A 20054-nucleotide genomic window follows, 5' to 3' on the forward strand; every position below is an offset into this window, starting at 1 on the left:
TGGAAGCCGAACCCTGGCGGTTTGTACTGTTTCTTTCCAATAAGAAAAAAAGGAAGCAGCTTGGCTCCAATGACCAATCCGAGGAGGCGGCGCCTGGTTGTCAGGCAGTTTTGTAGGAGTTCGGGCCAATTGGAGGCGCAGGCACCGCTCGACCCGGGCGCAGCGCGCAGGCGGTGGCGAAGAGACGCCGAGCGGGCCGAGTGCGGCCGAGCAAAGCCGGAGCCGGAGCGGGGCCGCAGGAGACGGGTCGGGTCCGGACGGGCCGAGATGCCCTATAAACTGAAAAAGGAGAAGGTGAGCGTGGCCCTTTTTCCCCCACCGCCGCCTTGGAGCCTGCGCGGAGCTCTGGGAGGGGCCGGAGCCAGGCCCGGGACAGCCCCAGACTGACCCTCCCGTCCGGCCCCCGCAGGACTCCTGGGGCCAGCCCTCCGCCCCCGCGGCTGGCAGCACCCCCAGCTTGTGCCGCAGCTAGGACAGCTCCCCCACCTTGCCCCGGAGAGACTCCCCCCACATACACCTCCCTCCCTTCTTCCCTTCTCTTACCCCCGGCCCAGGGTAACCTCCTTCTTCCAGATCTGCCCCATTCCCAGGTCACTGTCCTGCTTTTTCTGTCCCCCCCATCACCCCTGGCCTCGATCCCCCTTCGGTTTGGGCAGCCCCTCATCTGAAACTGCACCTTCCTCCAGAATTGCCCCCTCGCCCCGCCCTGAGCAGCCCCTTTTCTCCTCTTCCTACCCGCCTGGGACAGCCGCCCCACAGTCCCCTACGGCCCCTTCTCTTTCCATGCCAAGCCCCTGACCTAGAACAGCGCTGCTTTCTCTCTCCTCCACCCAAATCTGGCCTAGGCCCCTCCCTCTAGTTCTTCCTTCACACACAAACTTGTAAGCAGGACTGAGCCCTTCTGTTGATGGAACCTCACAACGTTGGTGCTGGAAGGGACCTCTGAGCGCATGCAGTGCAATCCCTAATGGTACAGATGAGGAGACTGAGGCCCCGACAGGGCAAGGGACTTGTCCAAGGTCACACAGCCTGCTGGAGGCCCAGCTGCAATATCAGGTCTCCTGACTTAAAGGCCTCTTTTGTATCAAAGCCCTCCTAACTGTCACCCAAGTGCATCCTAGACCAGTCACCTTTCCTAATCTGAGTAGGCTCCTCACCCTTATTCTTAATCCTAGGATAACCTTTGCATTTTTCCTTTTTTTTTTCTTTTCGCACCAGTGCTGGATTTCTGCCTTTCCTAAGCTACACCATCTTCAAATTGGGAATTTGTCCTCACTGTCAGATTATTGTTCCTTCTTAGCCTGCAGGCCAGCCACCCCTGAACACCCATGTCTTTGTCATGATGTCCTGACACAAGCCATTTCTTTCTTTTTTTTTTTTTTTTGAGATGGAATTTTGCTCTTGTTGCCCAGGCTGGAGTGCAATGGCGCGATCTCAGCTCACCACAACCTCTGCCTTCTAGCTTCAAGCGATTCTCCTGCCTCAGCCTCCCAAGTAGCTGGAATTACAGGCATGCGCCACCACATCCGGCTAATTTTGTATTTTTAGTAGAGAAGGGGTTTCTCCATGTTGATCAGGCTGGTCTTGAACTCCTGACCTCAGGTGATCTGACCCCCTCGGCCTCCCAAAGTGCTGGGATTACAGGTGTGAGCCACCGTGCCTGGCCCACAGGCCAGTTCTTAATGTTGCCTTCTTTCACCTTCCTCATCTACCTCGGTGCTGCCTTCCCCTGCTCCTCATCCGTGCCTTTTTCTACCCTCTGTTTCCTGCTGTTGCTGAGGTCTGACTCAGAGGTGTGGTTCCTTTGAGGTACAGACTCACACATAGGATGCTAGGATACCAGTTCCAGCCTCCCCCAGCTTCTCCTCTCCTGGGGCTGGCCCTTTTTGGTGGGGGTTGGCTCTGGCCTGGTGTTCTGGCCACCTGCTCGATGACCCCAGAGGTATATTGCTTTCATTTGCCCTCTGATTGTCTGGGTTACTGGGCTGCCATCTCTGACCTTTTCAATCAAACTTTTTCTCCTGGGGCTGTTCTGTGTTTGCCAGGCAGCTCTGATTCTGAGTTGTCCCCTTAACCTTTCAGGGCCTGAGGTTCTAAGTACAGGGTTGGTGATGGTGTACTAGATAGTAAGCCTCCTGGGAGTAGTGAGCTGGACAGGGTTTTGTGCCCCACCCAGGCCCTGTCCTTGGGGAGTGGGCATGCGGAGGTGGTTTGGGTAGCTCAGTTGTAGACAATGCACACAGAAATCAGCCACAACAGGGGCTAAGGGAAATGGAATTCGGGGAAAGCTGGTGAGGTCCCCACCCATTTGTAATTTTTAGTCTGTTGGACTAGATACTGTCCCATCCACAGAAAGCAATAGCCTACTAGATTGTGAAGAAGACAAATTGCCAGTGAGATTTGCTAGGACCATGGGTGTAAACGTTTGGTTGGGAAAGGGTGTTGGAAGTAACGGAGTGCATGGAGCCAGGCATAACTCTCACCTCCCTATAAGGTTTTTCTGCTCTTGATTTTCAGTTGCATTTGGCCTTCTTCAATGGTTGGCAGGCTCTAAGGGGCAGGGGGGTTGCCAGTGTGACTGAGGTTTGTCTGGATGGCTGTGGGTGGAGGATCTTTATTGCTCATCTATGACCTGTTCCCTCTCTCCTGGCCATCTTTCACAGCTTCCTCTCTAAAGCCTTTCTGAGCCCTCAGTCAGGAGTGAACTCTCCTTTCTTTTCTGGATTTGCAGAACACTTAGTAGGCCACTTATGGTCCTTTTGTGTTTGGCCTTGGATGGGAATTAATTGTGGACAAGACTTTTCTTCCCTTTTGAGATAATAACTAAGTTTCATTTTGGTTTGGCAACTCCTTTTCACACGGTAAGTACGTGCTTAGTGGATAGGTGCTAAGATAATCTCTTGGAGGGATTCGCATCTCTCCCCTTCCTTCATGTTCTCCTCTGGGACTTACCTCTTTTATTTTCCTGAGTAGGGTGCCCCTGCCCCCTCCGATTTTTTTCTTGTTCATAATAATAGTAATAACATTGACCAGCACTACGGTTTTCATGTGCCTTAACACTGTGCTGAGGGAAGAGGGTATTATGATTGTCATCATCTAATAGATGAGGAAACTGAGGCTCAGAGAGGCTAGTTAACTTGCCTGTGATTACACAGCCAGTAAGAGTTGGGCCCAAAACCCAGGGCTGAGTCCAAACATGTTCTTTTAACCTCTGTGCTACACAGCATTTGACTACTGAGCTGGGCTGAAATGTGTGTGCTTCACCTGTTCTGCAGGAGCCAGGGAGCAAGGGTGGTAGGCCTGGTTCCTCCACGCCCACTCACACCCACACACTAAGGCAGCTGGATCTCTCCTAGGCTCATTCTTTGAAAGATATGTCTGAGGCATCATGCTGAGTGCTGTAGGGTGGGTGGAGGGGTACAAAAAAGAATAAGCAGCTTATGGTCTAATAGAGAGATTGGAGATGTATGAAGATGGGTCAGCTTTGTTCAAGGGGTTCATGTCTGGGGTGTGTGCAGACACCTCAATGTTGTGTCCTGCCTGCACCCTGCCCCCGGCCTATTTCTCTCCACCCCATGCTCTCAGCCACTGATAAGGGTCAGTGCGGCCAGCTGGGTTAGTATACAACAGGAGCGTGCTCAGGCCAAAGAAGGAACTCCTTCCCCCTACTGCATGGAGCTGCTCTACACCACACCTTTCTTCCTCCCCGCCTCCAAGAAGCCTTCCCCCTACTCCAGCCCACACAGAGCTCTCTTCTCCCTGAAATCCTTTTGCCCCCATAGTCACAATAACTTGATTTAACACTTCTCACTGAAGGGGCTTGGCTGCTATTGAATTGCACAATCTCAGAGCTGGAAGTGATTTCCAAGGTCCTCCAGTCCTCATTAAAGGCTTGAATTTCTTTTGCAACATGCCTTACAGGAGGTCACCAAGCCCCTGCTTGAATGTTCTCAGGGGTTGGGGAGCTTTCGGCTTCACTAGGTGGCCAGTTTTAGTGCAATTGCTCCATGATAAAATTCTTCCTTGTTTGGAGCTGCAGGTGGCTTGCAACTTCAGCCCATTGCTCTCGTGCCTCTGGTCCATATGGACAAGTTGCATCCAAGGCATCCAAGTTGCATCTTCATTTGTTTAAGATCCATCTTGCTTCTCCATCCCTCATGACTCCTCCCTTCCATTGTTAACTATCCCAGTTCCTGCAGCTGTTGGTCTTGGGACATGCCTTTGAATCCACTCCTAGTATGGGTTGCATTTCCCTCTAAGAAACACTAGGATTTGTCACGGCCCCTCCCAAGCCTGATGCTCATGACGGAACCAGATCCTCCAGGATAGCCCTGTCAGTGCCAAGCAGTCCGCACAGGTCTTTTAACAAGATGGAAGGTCACATGAGCTGCACATGGATGATTTGTGTTGAGCTTGCAGTCAGACCTAAATCCCCAAGTCTTTTTCACATTTTCCCTATCCTGTCCCTGTGCAGTTGCTTTTTTTGGCTCGAAGCATAGGAAGAGATGCTGGGCAGGCCAGGGCTCTGAGCCAGCTGCCAGGTTCCCAAAGGAGACTTCAGACTAGTGCTCACTCTTTGTAACAGTTCAGGGTTTTACCCCCATCCCTGTCTTAGTGCTTGTCAACTGAGGTGCTCTTGGCATTTTGGGTGGGACAGTTCTGTACCTGTTAGCATTCCTGGGCCTTACTGATTAAATGCCGAGTAGCACCCTCTTGTCTGTGCGCTATTTGTGACATCCAAAAATTGCCTCCCAGTCTTTCCAGGTGGCTGTGAGGGGAGAGTGGTGACTCCCTGCACTCCAGCATGAAAGCCTCCGGCACACCTTTGACCACTTTAGCCAGAAGCCAGTAAGCAGCTGTTCCCTGATGCTTTTTCTTTAAGCCTCCTCACCCTGGTTCTGACCTGAGCAAAGGCCCTCCCAGGCCCAACCTCTGCACCAGCCTGATGAGGTGAAAGATGGAGCATTCTCACGCTGAATTAGTGTGTGTTTGGGGTGACTTCCTAACCAGATTCTAAACTCTTTGGAGGGGCTGAATCTCCTTCTGCGTAGATCCCTCCACCCACCCCAGCTCCGCACAAGGTAGATTCTAATTGATTGATTCAACTGGACAGAGGATATTTGCAACAAAGATCTAAGGGAGCCAGATAAGACCTCTCCCTTCTCCTGGCATCTGCTAACTTTACTTTCATCTTTTCCTTTCAGGAGCCCCCCAAGGTTGCCAAATGCACAGCCAAGCCTAGCAGCTCGGGCAAGGATGGTGGAGGCGAGAACACTGAGGAGGTAATGAATGTAGGCGTAGCCTTAGATGTGGTGCAGGTGCCACCCGCAACTCCATGATGGCTTGTTGGGTAGGGGATCCCAAGGGGTGAGGCAGAAGGGAAGGCTTCCATATCCTGGGAGGGACCTGGACAGCCCATCCAGACTGCCCTCAGGCAGGATTTACCTTTGGTTGGTATAGACCAAATACATTCTCTAGTTCTTCAGACTCCCCAGAGATTCCTATGAAAGTTGTTTCTCTGCTTACCAACTTGGAATGTTGAGAATTCCTTTTTCTTAGGGCAAAAAGCGGGAGGTTCTGGGATCCTGGGCAAAAGGGGAAAAGTCCACAGACACTTGATGGGGTAACAAGTGACTTCAGCATGGCTCTGGGTGGGGCAGGGGATTGGGAGGGGCTGGTGTCCCTGAGTTGGGCCCAGCTGGGCCCACTGCCCTTGGTCCTGATTGAATGGGAGCATGATTAAAAGACAGTCCTGAGCAGAGTTCAGCGCAGCTTAGCAATCTCGGGTTATAAAGCAATAAACAGCAAGCCGAGAGAACACCAGAAGAGGGAGAGACTTAAGGAAGTACACAGTATGTCCATGAAAGTTTGGGAGTGTGCACAGTGGGATGCTCTGGATGGTGAAAGATCCTGTGAACATACACAGCGAGCATCCACCACATCCTACCTGGAAACTGGTGTTTGGTGCTTTCTCTGCTTTCTCCCTCTGCTCTAAACTGTTCAGAGGGATGAAAGAGAACTGGAAACACAGCTCTCTAGTTATGGACAGGTCTTATGGTTTTTTGGGAGAAGAGATTGATGAGCAAATGTTTGGGGTTAACTATGCATTTAGATGTTTCTCAGTACTTCTGGTGATAGGTCACCTCTAAAAAGATACAAGCACTTTTCACACCTCATTTTAGGCCTCATTTAAGTAATGAGAAGCTGAGTAGGTTTTCCCCATTTTATAGGCATGGAAGTTGAGGACCACAGAAGAGGAATTATTCTTTCCTCTGCACTTATGCAGTATTCTACTTTTTTTTTTTTTTTTTTTGAGATGGAGTCTCTCTCTTGTTGCCCAGGCTGGAGTGCAATGGTACGATCTCGGCTCACTGCAACCTCCACCTCCCGGGTTCAAGCAATTCTCCTGCCTCAGTCTCCTGAGTAGCTGGGATTACAGGCGCATGCCACCATGCTTGGCTAATTTTTTTGTATTTTTAGTAGAGACGGGGTTTCACCATGTTGGCCAGGCTGGTCTTGAACTCCTGACCTCAGGTGATCCACCCGCCTCAGCCTCCCAAAGTGCTGGGATTACAGGTGTGAGCCACTGCGCCCGGCCCTTATGCGGTATTCTAAATATCTCCTTAATAATCCTTATCACTCAGCTCTGTGACGATTTGTCCCCATCTGTGTCTCTCCTCTCAGACTGTGAACTCCAAGGGAAGGAGCTATGTTATTCTGCATTGCTTCTTTCCTACCTCTGTGTACTCGTGCAGTTGGTTCATAGTAAATGCTTCTGGGAAGACACACTATGGGCTCAGTCTCCCTTTCAGGAATGATTATAATTGTGGGACCCACAGGGAAGGTGGTTGGAAGCTGGTAACTTGACATTTAGAGCAGCAAGAAACAGGATTTTCTAAGTTCTGAAAATCCTGGGAGAGGAAGGAAAATTTAATGGGGAGTTCCCACCTTTTGCCTAACTCCTACTTCTTTAGTTCTTAGATGGGATGTCGTTTCCTTAAAGCAGCCTTCTTTGACCACCCACCCCTATCCCCAGGACCTCGCGAGGGCTCCTGTTAGTTGCTGTTTTGGCACTCAGTACCTGGTAGCTCTGGTAGCACCTAACCACAACTGTAATGAAATAATTCCTTGTGAATTCATTGTTTTATCGGCTGTCTCTTGTGTTAGCACGAGAGCTCCATGAGGCTCTCATTCACCCCTGAAGGGCCTGACACAGCAGAAGCACCCAGCATTTGAATGTATTAGTGAGTGAATGAGTGAACGAGTGAATGAACAAATGCACCAATTTCACATTAGAGCTGAAAAGGACCTTAGGGTCTAACATTATCAGTTCATAGATGGGAAAATGAAGCCTGAACAGGTTAAGGAGTATGCTGAGACCAACTGCTATGATTTATCCACTGCCTTTCAAACAAATATGCCTAAGACAATGGGTCTATTACAAGCAATCTGGGAAAGGAGGGTGTTGAGTTCACCTTGGGCTGTTTGGTGAAACGCTGCTCAGGGTTCACAGGTATGAGATGGCAGCAGGAATCATCCATGATTTTGTAGAAATGTACCCACGTCTGGTATAGCAGGGGTATGGGGAAAAGTTGGAGCTAGGATGTGAGGCTGTGGTCTTCAAAAGCTGTTTGGCACAGTCCTTCCCTTGCCCTTTTTCTTTTGAGATGGAGTCTTGCTCTGTCGCCCAGGCTGGAGTGCAGTGGCGCGATCTTGGCTCACTGCAAGTTCCATCTCCTGGGTTCACGCCATTCTCCTGCCTCAGCCTCCCGAGTAGCTGGGACTACAGGCTCCCGCCACCACGCCCGGCTAATTTTTTGTATTTTTAGTAGAGATGGGGTTTCACCATGTTAGCCAGGATGGTCTCGATCTCCTGACCTCATGATCCACCCGCCTCGGCCTCCCAAAGTGCTGGGATTACAGGCGTGAGCCACCGCGCCCGGCCCCCTTGCCCTTTTCTTGTCCGGAATTTTGGGCTCTTCTAGCCAGCTTTGCTCTGTCAGGCATTTGCCAGAGCCTTTCTAATTGATCTAATAGTTATAGCAGCTGACGTTTATTTTATAGAGCAGTTACTTTGCGTTAGTTTCCTAGGGCAGCCATAATAAACTACTACAAATAAGCCCGGTGTGCTGGCTCACACCTGTAATCCTAATGCTTTGGGAAGCTGAGGTGGGAGAATTGCTTGAGGGCAGGAGTTTGACACCAGCCTGGGCAACATACAGAGACCCTGTCTCTACAAAAAAATAAAAAATAAAAAATTAGCTGGATGTGGGGGCATGTGCCCCTGTACTTCCAGCCACACGGGAGGCTGAGGCGGAGGATCGCTTGAGTCCAGGAGTTCAAGGCTGCAGTGGGCCATGATCGTACCACTGCACTCCAGCCTGGGTGACAGAATGAGACCTTGTCTCAAGAAAACAAAACAAAACAAATTATTACAAATTGGGTGGCTTAAAACAATAGAAATAGGCTGGGTGTGGTGGCTCACACCTGTAATCCCAGCACTTTGGGAGGCTGAGGCAGGTGGATCACCTGAGGTCAGGAGTTTGAGAGCAGCGTGGCCAACATGGTGAAACACTGTCTCTACTAAAAATACAAAAATTGGGCTGGGCATGGTGGCTCACACCTGTAATCCCAGCACTTTGGGAGGCCGAGGCGGGTGGACCACCTGAGGTCAGGAGTTCAAGACCAGCCTGACCAACATAGTGAAACCCTGTCTCTACTAAAAATACAAAAATTAGCCAGGCGTGGTGGCATATGCCTGTAATCCCAGCTACTAGGGAGGCTGAGGCAGGAGAATCGCTTGAACCCAAGAGCCGGAGGGTGCAGTGAGCCGATATTGCACCATTGCAACCCAGACTAGGCAACAAGAGCAAAACTCTGTCTCAAAAAAAAAAACAAAACAAAACAAAAATTAGCCGGGCGTAGTGGTGGCGCACCTGTAATCCCAGCTACTGGGGAGGCTGAGGCTGGAGAATTGCTTGAACCCAGGAGGCGGAGGTTGCAGTGAGAGGAGATCGTGCCATTGCACTCCAGCCTCGGTGACAAGAGGGAAACTCCGTCTCAAAAAACAAAAAACAAACAAAAAAAGAAATACATTCTCTCTCAGCTCTGGAGGCCAAAAGTTGTAAAATTAGTGTCGGCAGGGCCATGTCCTTCTGAGGTTCTAAGGAAGAATCTGTTCCACATCTGTCTCCTAGATTCTGGTGGCTTTTGACGATCTTTGGCATTCCTTGTAGATGCATCACTTTAATCTCTGCCTCTGTCTTCACACAGCATTCTCCTCCATGTGTCTCTGTCTCTGTCCAAATTTTCCTCTTGTAAGGACACCAGTCATATTGGACTTAGGTTTCATTCACCCCAATCCAGTATGATCTCATTTTAACTTGATTACATCTGCAAAGACCCTGTTTCCAAGTAAGGTCACATTCACAGATTCTAGGTGGACATGAATTTGGTGAGGGGAGGGGGTAGGGGACTGGATACTGTGCAACACTATGTACCAGGCACTGTGCTAAGTACTTTGCATACATTGTCTTATTTAACCTTCACAATACTCCCCTGAGATTCCTTTATTATTATTATTCCCATTTCACAGATGAAACTGAGGCTTAGAAATGTTAACTGGGCACAGTGGCTCATGCCTGTAATCCCAGCACTTTGGGAGGCCGAGGAGGGCAGACCACCTGAGGTCAGGAGTTCGAGACCAGCCTGGCCAACATGGTGAAACACTGTCTCTACTAAAAATACAAAAATTAGCCTGGCATGGTCCAGCTACTCGGGAGGCTGAGGCAGGAGAATTGCTTGAACCTGGGAGGTGGAGGTTGCAGTGAGCTGAGATTGTGCCACTGCATTCCAGCTTGGGGGAGAGCAAGACTCTTGTCTCAAAAAAAAAAAAAAAAAAAAAAAAAGGAAATGTTAAGTAGCTTTTATTCAGCCAGTAAGGCAGTAAGGCAGAGCTGGAATTCAACCCAGGTCTGTGTGACTCTGGAGTCTCTTGTGGTCTTGAATGAAGTGATACTGCTGGCTCTAAGATTCTAGAAGTGAATCCTAGAATGGAAAGGAGCCTTGGGAGATCAGGTGAGACCCCGCTGACCTGCCTCTGCAGGTAAGGGTCTTTCTTGATCTGTCCTTGGAAAAAAAAATTCAACGTCCTCACGCCTGTAATCCCAGCATTTTGGGAGGCCGAGGCGGGCGGATCACCTGAGATTGGGAGTTAGAGACCAGCCTGGCCAACATGGTGAAACCCCATCTCTACTAATAATACAAAAATTAGCTGGGCATGGTGGGGCACGCCTGTAATCCCAGCCTGTTATCCCAGCTACTCTGGAGGCTGAGGCATGAGAATCGTTTGAACCCGGGAGACAGAGGTTGCAGTGAGCCAAGATCACGCCATTGCACTCCAGCCTGGGCAACAAGAGCAAAACTCCATCTCAAAAAAAAAAAAAAAAATTAATGTCATAGACTCCTCTACGTGCTGAGCCCTGTCCTGAGTCTGGGAGTAGGGACAGAGGGAGGAATAAATTTTCCCACACTTCAGCTTGTCCTCTCTAAGGCCAGAATTGTTACTCTAAAAACCTTCTTGGTCTTATCAGTCCTCTACTTAAAAACCGTTTTTGGCATCTCACTGCTTACAAGTTAAAATCCAAACTCACTAGCATGGCACCCTCAACCCCTCTGAGCTGGCCCCACTCTTCTTCTAGCACCAGTCCTGCCTTTGTGTCCCACCGAACTTCCCATATTTTTCTTTCTTTCTTTTTTTTTTTTTTTTTTTGGAGATAGGGTCTCACTGTGTTCCCCAGGCTGGAGTACAGTGGTACAATCATGGCTCACTGCAGCCTCAACCTCCTGGGCTCAAGGGATCTTTTCCCCTCAGCCCCCTGAGTAGCTGGGGCTGCAGGCACAAGCCACTGTGCTCAGCTAAGTTTTGTATTTTTTGTAGAGATAGGTTTCTTACTATGTTGCTAAGGCTGGTCTCGAACTCTTGGACCGAAGCAATCCTCCTGCCTTGGCCTCTGAAAGTGCTGGGATTACAGGTGTGAGCCACTGTGCCCTGCCCAACTTCCTATCTTCTGATATGACAACCCCTTTATGACTCAGGGTGCTCACAGATGCAGTTCCACTGGCCTGGACTGCTTTATTTCTCCTGTGTCTTTTTTTGCCTATTAAACTCATGTTTATTCTTTTTTTTTTTGAGACGGAGTCTCGCTCTGTCGCCCAGGCTGGAGTGCAGTGGTGTGATCTCAGCTCACTGCAACCCCCGCCTCCCAGGTTCAAGCGATTCTCCTGCCTCAGTCTCCCAAGTAGCTGGGACTACAGGCACTCACCACCACGCCCAACTAATTTTTCTCCTTTTTTTTTTTTGAGACGGAGTCTCACTGTCGCCCAGGCTGGAGTGCAGTGGCGCCATCTCGGCTCACTGCAGGCTCCGCCCCCCAGGATTCACGCCATTCTCCTGCCTCAGCCTCCCGAGTAGCTGGGACTACAGGCGCCCGCCACCGCACCCGGCTATTTTTTTGTATTTTTAGTAGAGACGGGGTTTCACCGTCTTAGCCAGGATGGTCTCGATCTCCTGACCTCGTGATCCGCCCGCCTCGGCCTCCCAAAGTGCTGAGATTACAGGCGTGAGCCACCGCGCCCGGCCCCAACTAATTTTTCTATTTTTTTTTTTAGTAGAAACGAGGTTTCACCATGTTGGCCAGGATGGTCTCGATCACTTGACCTCATGATCCGCCCGCCTCGGCCTCCCAAAGGGCTGGGATTATAGGCATGAGCCACTGCACCCGGCCATTTAAACTCATGTTTATTTTTTAAGAGCCAAAAAAGAGGGGCCAGGCGCGGTGGTTCACACCTGTAATCCCAGCACTTTGGGAGGCCGAGGCGGGGCGGATCACGAGGTCAGGAGATTGAGACCATCCTGGCTAACATGGTGAAACCCCGTCTCTACTAAAAAGTACAAAAAATTAGCCGGGCGTGGTGGCGGGCGCCTGTAGTCCCAGCTACTCGGGAGGCTGAGGCAGGAGAATGGCTGAACCCGGGAGGCGGAGCTTGCAGTGAGCCGAGATGGCGCCACTGCACTCCAGCCTGGGCGACAGAGCGAGACTCCGTCTCAAAAAAAAAAAAAAAAAAAAAAAAAAAAAATAAGAGCCAAAAAAGAAAAAAAAACAAACAAATCAAAAGCCACCTCTTCAGGGATATCTTCCCTAATTCTTCCAAGCAGAGTTTACAGCTCAGCCTTCTCTGTTCTTGCATTTTCCTTGTTCGGTTAGCTGCATTTGTGTCTGTCCTGCCTAGTGGACTGTGAGCTCTTTGATGGCAAGGGCCATGTCTTAGTCACCTTTTAATCTTTTTTTATGGTATAGAATTTGCATATAAACTTTTAATCTTTAATGCTTAGCATGATGTTTAGTTAATTGAAGGAAGGAAAGAATTAAGCAACACTAGATGGAGCTCTAGATGTCACTACTGGAGAGAAGGCCTCTGATTTTTGGGATTTTAAACTAAAATGATCTTCATTTATTAGGCCAGTTAATTCATTATGCAAAAGAGATATAATATTTAATCTTAGCATTTTTTCTGGTAATTGTATGTTTCATCTTTCTCTTGTATTAAATACTTTCTATAGTGCTTAAATTATATTGTTATCTCTTTGTTTTTTTATGTATTTATTTTTGAGACAGACTCTTGCTTTGTTGCCCAGGCTGGAGTGTCTTGGCTCACTGCAACCTCTGCCTCCCGGGTTCAAGTGATTTTTGTGTCTCAGCCTCCTGAGTAGCTGGGATTACAGGCGCCCGCTACCACGCCCGGCTAAATTTTGTATTTATATTTATTTTATTTATTTTTATTTATTTATTTTTTGAGACGGAGTTTCGCTGTTGTTGCCCAGGCTGGAGTGCAATGGCGTGATCTCAGCTCACTGCAACCTCCGCCTCCTGGATTGAAGTGATTTTCCTCCCTCAGCGTCCTGAGTAGCTGGTATTACAGGCATGTACCACCACATCTGGCTAATTTTGTATTTTTAGTAGAGATGGGGTTTCTCCATGCTGGTCAGGCTTGTCTTGAACTCCTGACCTCAGGTGATCTGCCCACCTCAGCCTCCCAAAGTGCTGGGATTACAGGCGTGGGCCACTGTGCCCGGCCGTTTTTATTTTTATTTTTATTTTATTTTATTTTTTGAGATGGAGTTTCGCTCTTGTTGCCCAGGCTGGAGTAAAATGGCGTGATCTCAGCTCACTGCAATATCTACCTCCCGGGTTCAAGCAATTCTCCTGCCTCAACCTCCCAAGTAGCTGAGATTACAGGCGCCCGCCACCATGCCCTGCTAATTTTTGTACTAAAAGTACATTTTGTACTAAAAGCTAATTTTGTATTTTTAGTAGAGACAGGGTTTCACCATGTTGGTTAGGCTGGTCTCCAACTCCTGACCTCAGGTGATCCGCCCACCTCAGCCTCCCAAACTGCTGGGATTATAGGGGTGAGCCACCATGCCCAGCCAACTTCTGTATTTTTAGTAGAGACGGGGTTTTGCCATATTGTCCAGGCTGGTCTCGAACTGTTCTCAAGTGATCTGCTGCCTTGGCCTCCCAAAGTGCTGGGGTTACAGACGTGAGCCGCCGTGCCAGGCCCCTATCTCTTTATCTATATTTGAATATTTGGGTTTTATATATATATATATATATATATATATATATATATATATATATATATATTTTTTTTTTTTTTTTTTTTTTTTTTTTTTTTTTGAGACGGAGCCTCACTCTGTCACCCGGGCTGGAGTGCAGTGGTGTGATATTGGCTCACTGCAACCTCTGCCTCCCGGGTTCAAGCAATGTTCCTGCCTCAGCCTCTTGAGTAGCTGGGAATACAGGTGCGTGCCACCACGCCCAGCTAATTTTTGTATTTTTAGTAAAGACAGGGTTTCACCATGTTGGTCAGGCTGGTCTCAAACTCCTGATCTCGTGATCTGCCTGCCTCGGCCTCCCAAAGTTCTGGGATTACAGGCATGAGCCACTGTGCCCAGCGTGGGTTTAATTATTAATGATGGCCGTGTTCGGAATAGGCTGGACCAGGATAGGTTCAGAGTAGGCACGTTTAGTTGGAATTTTCTGAGTATGAGTGTCGTGTGGAAATTCACAGTGCCACTTGATTGCTGGAGGCCTGAATCTAGGAAGGCTTCTTGGAGTATGGATCCTGTTGAGAGTTTGGAAGTGAAAGTAGTAGTACTTCAGGCAGAAGAGATGGCCTCTATGGAGTCCCAGAAGTGAGGGCCAGGTATGGTGGCTCACACCTGTAATCCCAGCACTTCGGGAGGCTGAGGCAGGTGGATTGCTTGAGCTCCAGAGTTTGAGACCAGCCTGGGCAACATGGTGAAACCCTGTCTCTACAAAAACTACAAAAAAGTAGGCCAGGCACGATGGCTCACGCCTGTAATCCCAGCACTTTGGGAGGCTGAGGCAGGCAGATCACTTGAGGTCAGGAGTTCGAGACCAGCCTGGCCAACATGGTGAAACCCCGTCTCTACTGAAAATACAAAAATTAGCCAGGCCTAGTGGTGCACGCCTGTAATCCCAGCTACTCAGGAGGCTCAGGCAGGCGAATCGTTTGAGCCTGGGAGGCGGAGGTTGCAGTGAGCTGAGATTGCACCACTGCACTTCAGCCTGGGTGGCAGAGTGAGACCCTGTCTCAAAATAAATAAATAAATAGAGTCCCAGAAGTGAAACTGGGCAGGACAAAGTAGCGAGTAGAGGACAGATTGGCCAAGTTGCCTTTGGTCAGTGTCCACCCCTGCTTTGATGGCTGCAGAAGCTTCTCAGGGGACTCACTTGCCTTCTACCCCCAACCCAGGTGAATGCACAAGTTAGTGGCTGGGGCTTTTAAGAGAAATGGTTGAATGCCCATGAGTAGTTGACATATCCCCCACCTCCCTCTGACATGCATGTTTCCTAGTGAAGGGTGAATAGACAGCGGATACCTCACTGGGGCTTGGCAGCCAGGGGCTTCGCTGGCAGGAACAGCTGTCTCTCAGATGCTTCTTGTGTCTGGATCTTGGGAGCCAATGGTCCTTATAAACCAGGGCAGCTCAGTGGGGTAGGGGGCAGGGCAGACTAAGCCCATTCAGCTGCTCTCCAGCCACTCCAGCCTTCAATAACACAATGCTAGTGTAGAAAAGACCTTAGATATCAGCTCATTGGGTGGGTTTTGTTTTGTTTCATTTGTTTTGTTTTGTTTTTTTCTGAGATGGAGTCTTATTCTGTTGCCCAGGCTGGACTGCAGTGGCACGATTTCGGCTCACTGCAACCTCTGTCTCCCAGGTTCAAGTGATTCTCCCACCTCAGCCTCCTGAGTAGCTGGGATTACAGGCCCCCACCATCACGCCTGGCTAATTTTTTGTATTTTTAGTAGAGATAGGGTTTTGCTATGTTGGCCAGGCTGGTCTCCTGACCTCAGGTGATCTGCCCGCCTCGGCCTCCCAAAGAGCTGGGATTGCAGGCATAAGCCACCATGCCTGGCCATTGGTGGAGCATAAGACCCCCTGTTCTCTCTAAACCTTACCGGAATAATCGTTGGGAAACCTGATCTAGTCCTGCCACCTCTTTTTTTTTGAGATGGAGTCTTGCTCTGTCGCCCATGCTAGAGTGCAGTGGCGTGATCTCGGCTCACTGCAACCTCCGCCTCCCAGGTTCAAGCGATTCTCCTGCCTCAGCCTCCTGAATAGCTGGGATTACGGGCGCCCGCCACCACGCCCAGCTAATTTTTGTATTTTTAGTAGAGACGGGGTTTCACCATGTTGGCCAGGCTGGTCTCGAACTCCTGACCTCCTGATCTAGCCACCTTGGCCTGCCAAAGTGCTGGGATTACAGGCGTGAGCCACTGCATCTGGCCACCTTTTTTTTTTTTTTTTTTTTTTTTTGAGATAGAGTCTTGCTCTGAATCCCAAGCTGCAGTGCAGTAGTGTGATTTTGGCTCACTGCATCCTCTGCCTCCTGGGTTCAAGCAATTCTCCCGTCTCAGCCTCCTGAGTAGCTGGGGCTACAGGCATGCACCACCACACCCAGCTAATTGTTTTTTTGCATTTTTAGTAGACTCAGGGTTTCACCATGTTGGTCAGGCTGGTCTTGAACTCCTGACCTCAAGTGATCCACCCGCCTTGGCCTCCAAAAGTGCTAGGATTACAGGCATGAGCCACCGTGCCTGGCTACCTTCTTGTTAGCAGAAAACATTGAGGCCTTCCTTTTCCCTTTCTGGGAAGAATGCCTCTCTCTGGCTGCCTCCTCAGTGTGAGGTGTGTGGAAGTACAGGGTGTCTGCATCTTACCTGGAAGGATGGAGTCTTGTTGTCAGGTTGGCACTGAGCCCCTCACCCTAGTATCACTGATGTTTCTCCTTCAGACTCTGCTCCTAATGCTGTATAGCCCCCTGTTCTGAGGATTCCTGAGTTGGGGCAGGAGAGGAAGAGTCTGTGGGGAGGAGCCTGGGCAGGACCTGAGAGTTTTGGCTCCTGGTCAACCAACCAACCAAACCTTCATTGAATTCCTATTAGGTGTTAGTGCTGGGGGCACCCAGAGGGGTACAAACAGGGTCCTGGCTTTCAAAGGACTGCCATCTAGTTAGGGGAATGACACATGAAGAGACTAAGAGGTGTCACTAGGGGGTGAGCAGTCACAGCGCCAAGGGAAGAGACAAGTGGTATCAAAAAGAGGGGGTGACACCCAAGGGCTGGAAAGATCTGAGAAGACTTTTTGGAAGAAGGTGGGACTTAAACTGAGTCTTGGAAGATGCAGTGATTTCCTAGGTTCCCGATTTTCTTCCTTTTCTTTTTCTTTTTTGAGACAGAGTTTCACTCTTGTTACCTAGGGTGGAGTGCAATGGCATGATCTCGGCTCATTGCCAAGATCAAGCAATTCTCCTGCCTCAGCCTCCCGAGTAGCTGGGATTATAGGCATGCGCCACCTCGCCTGGCTAACTTTGTATTTTTAGTTGAGTTGGGGTTTCTCCATGTTGGTCAGGCTGGTCTTGAACTCCCAACCTCAGGTGATCCACCTGCCTCGGCCTCCCAAAGTGCTGGGATTGCAGGCATGAGCCACTGTGCCTGGCCAGGGTCCCCCATTTTTAAATGAGGATAATGGACTCAACGGAACATTTGAGTTGTGCTAGCATAGGAAGGAGATTCTAGGCTGCATTCCTAAAACCTGGATATGGGAAATAATAGTAATAGTAGTGGTGGTAGTAGAAGGTACCTCTTATAAAATGCTTCTTTAGGGCTGGGCACGGTGGCTCACACCTGTAATCCCAGCACTTTGGGAGGCTGAGGCGGGCGGATCATGAGGTCAGGAGATCGAGATCAGCCTGGCTAACATGGTGAAATTTTGTCTCTACTAAAAATACGACAAAAAATTAGCCGGGTGTGGTGGCGCACACCTGTAATCTCAGCTACTCCGGAGGCTGAGGCAGGAGAATTGCTTGAACCCGGGAGGCGGAGGTTGCAGTGAGCTGAGATTGCGCCACTGCACTCCAGCCAGGTGACAGAGCCAGACTCTGTCTCAAAAAAAAAAAAAAAATGCTTCTTTAGTGTGAGGAACTGTTCATCTCTATCCTTACGATAGTGCTATAAGGTAGGTATGGTTGTCATCCCATTTTGTAGATGAGAAAACTGAGGTGCAGACTTTCTGGATATTACTCAGCTAATAAGTGGCGAGCCAGGATTGAACCCAGGCAGGCAGTCTGGCCCAAGGTGTTATTGAGCACCAAGCTCCACAGATAAGGGTTTGGTTGTTCTTTTTTTTTTTTTTGATTCGGAGTCTCGCCCTGTCACCCAGGCTGGGGTGCAATGGCATGATCTCAGCTCACTGCAACCTCTGCCTCCCGAGTTCAAGAGATTCTCCTGCCCCAGCCTCCCGAGTAGCTGAGATTACAGGCACGTGCCACCACGCCCAGCTAATTTTTTGTATCTTTAGTAGAGGCAGGGTTTCACCATGTTGGCCAGGCTGCTCTCAAACTCCTGACCTCGTGATCCGCCCACCTCTGCCTCTCAAAGTGTTGGGATTACAGGTGTGAGCCACCGTGCCTGGCCTAGTTGTTCTTAAGGCAGGGAAATGGAGGCCTGAGGCAGAGGAGTGTCTGGATACACACCAAGTGCTGGCCCCCAACCTGCTTTTCTCTTACTACCACTTCCCCCACCCCAAGGTGCAACTCATCTGCCATATGTAGAAAGGGAGACCTCAGACCTCCAGATGCCTTGCCATGTCTAATACACGGGACCCACAGGCTGGACCCGGTGCTCCTCTCCTGTTCTCTCATCCCTAGATAGGTGACAAGTCCACATCGTTTTTATAAAAAATTCAGAGGATGCAATTAATAACATTTCTGTCTTCCTCCCCTCCCCCATCCCAGAGGATTTCAAGTTCTTCTATTATTATGGTAAGGAGTAAGAGTTTGGGATGGGAGCTGGAGAGGAGCGGGAGATGGCTGGTATGCGGCCAAGAGGTCACCTTTCCCTTTCCCTGTGGTGAGGGTACCCAGCTGGACATGGCCTCTGCCTAGTCCTATTCTAGTCTCTGTTTGGGGGCAAGGGCTGTCCTGTGGTTTAGCTTCTTTCCTCTCCCAACAGGGGGCTGCCTGGACAGTCCAGGAGTACCTGTGGGCAGACAGCCCTGCAAATACCTGTATTTAGACTTCTGAAAATGGACTTCATGGGGCTGTAACACCTGTGTCTGGGAGCTATACCTTTAAAAAGGGATAGCTTTTAGGCTGGGCACGGTGGCTCACACCTGTAATCCCAACACTTTGGGAGGCCGAGGCAGGTGGATTAATTTAGGTCAGGAGTTCAAGACCAGCCTGGCCAACATGGAGAAACCCCATCTCTACAAAAAATACAAAAAGTAGCTGGCATGGTGGCGGGTGCCTGTAATCCCAGCTACTCGGGAGGCTGAGGCAGGAGAATCACTTGAACCTGGGAGGCACAGGTTGCAGTGAGCCAACATTCTGCCACTGCACTCCAGCCTGGATGACAGAGCGAGACTCCATCTCAAAAATAAATAAATAAAATAAAAATAAAAAGAGATAATTTTAAAAATTAGCTGCATTTCTCCCATTATAAAAGCAGTATCATACTACACAATGGAAGTAAGGCAGAAAAAAAGCAGTGTCAGCTTGTAGAAAATTTAGAAATGCAGAAGTAATCTAATTCTACTACAGGAGATAGTCATTAACACAGTGGTGGACTTGGGCTTGTTCTTACCTTTTCTGAACCTCGTTTTTGGTTCTGTGCATGTGTTTTAATGTGAGCGAGCTCATTTTGTGTATCTAGTTTTGTACTGTTTTTTTTTTTACGTATGTATGTATGTATGTATGTATGTATTTATTTTTTGAGACGGCGTCTCGCTGTCTCCCAGGCTGGAGTGCAGTGGCGTGATCTCGGCTCACTGCAAGCTCCGCCTCCCGGGTTCACGCCATTCTCCTGCCTCAGCCTCCCGAGTAGCTGGGACTACAGGCACCCACCACCACGCCTGACTAATTTTTTGTATTTTTAGTAGAGACGGGGTGGATGGTCTCGATCTCCTGACCTCGTGATCTGCCCGCCTTGGCCTCCCAAAGTGTTGGGATTACAGGCGTGAGCCACTGCGCCCGGCCTGTGTATTTACTTTTTGAAGATGGAGTCTCGCTCTGTCGCCCAGGCTGGAGCTGGAGTGCAGTAGCGTGAGCTCAGCTCACTGCAACGTCCGCCTCCTGGGTTCAAGCAATTCTCTTGCCTCAGCCTCCCAAGTAGCTGGGACTACAGGCACCCACCACCACGCCTGGCTAATTTTTTGTATTTTAGTAGAGACAGGGTTTCACTGTGTTGTCGAGGCTGGTCTCAAACTCCTGAGGTCAGGCAATCCACCTGCCTTGGCCTCCCAAAGTGCTGGGATTACAGGCGTGAGCCACCGCACCTGGCCTTGTACTATCATTATTTAACTTAGCATAGGAAGCAATTTTCTGTCATTATGTAGTTTTAGGCCTTTTGTTTTATTTCAAAATTTTATCAGTATGATAACACATACATTGTTCAGATATTACTAC

The 20054-nt window shown here is 49.4% G+C and overlaps 1 protein-coding gene across 2 annotated transcripts in view; it reads left to right on the forward strand.

Moving 5' to 3' along the window:
- Positions 1-20054, forward strand: part of PPP2R5D (protein phosphatase 2 regulatory subunit B'delta) — a 27955-nt gene continuing 7901 nt past the window's right edge. Inside the window, exons 1-2 of one of the 2 annotated variants that reach the window (XM_518483.9) lie at positions 1-294; positions 5205-5282. In XM_518483.9, coding sequence (XP_518483.4) covers positions 70-294; positions 5205-5282 — 303 coding nt within the window. In that variant the 5' untranslated portion in view covers positions 1-69. The remainder of the gene's footprint in view (positions 295-5204; positions 5283-20054) is intronic. The other variant, XM_063812436.1, reaches the window with a different exon arrangement.

The sequence above is a fragment of the Pan troglodytes genome, chromosome 5 (assembly GCF_028858775.2).
Source record: "Pan troglodytes isolate AG18354 chromosome 5, NHGRI_mPanTro3-v2.0_pri, whole genome shotgun sequence".
Lineage (NCBI taxonomy): Eukaryota > Metazoa > Chordata > Mammalia > Primates > Hominidae > Pan > Pan troglodytes.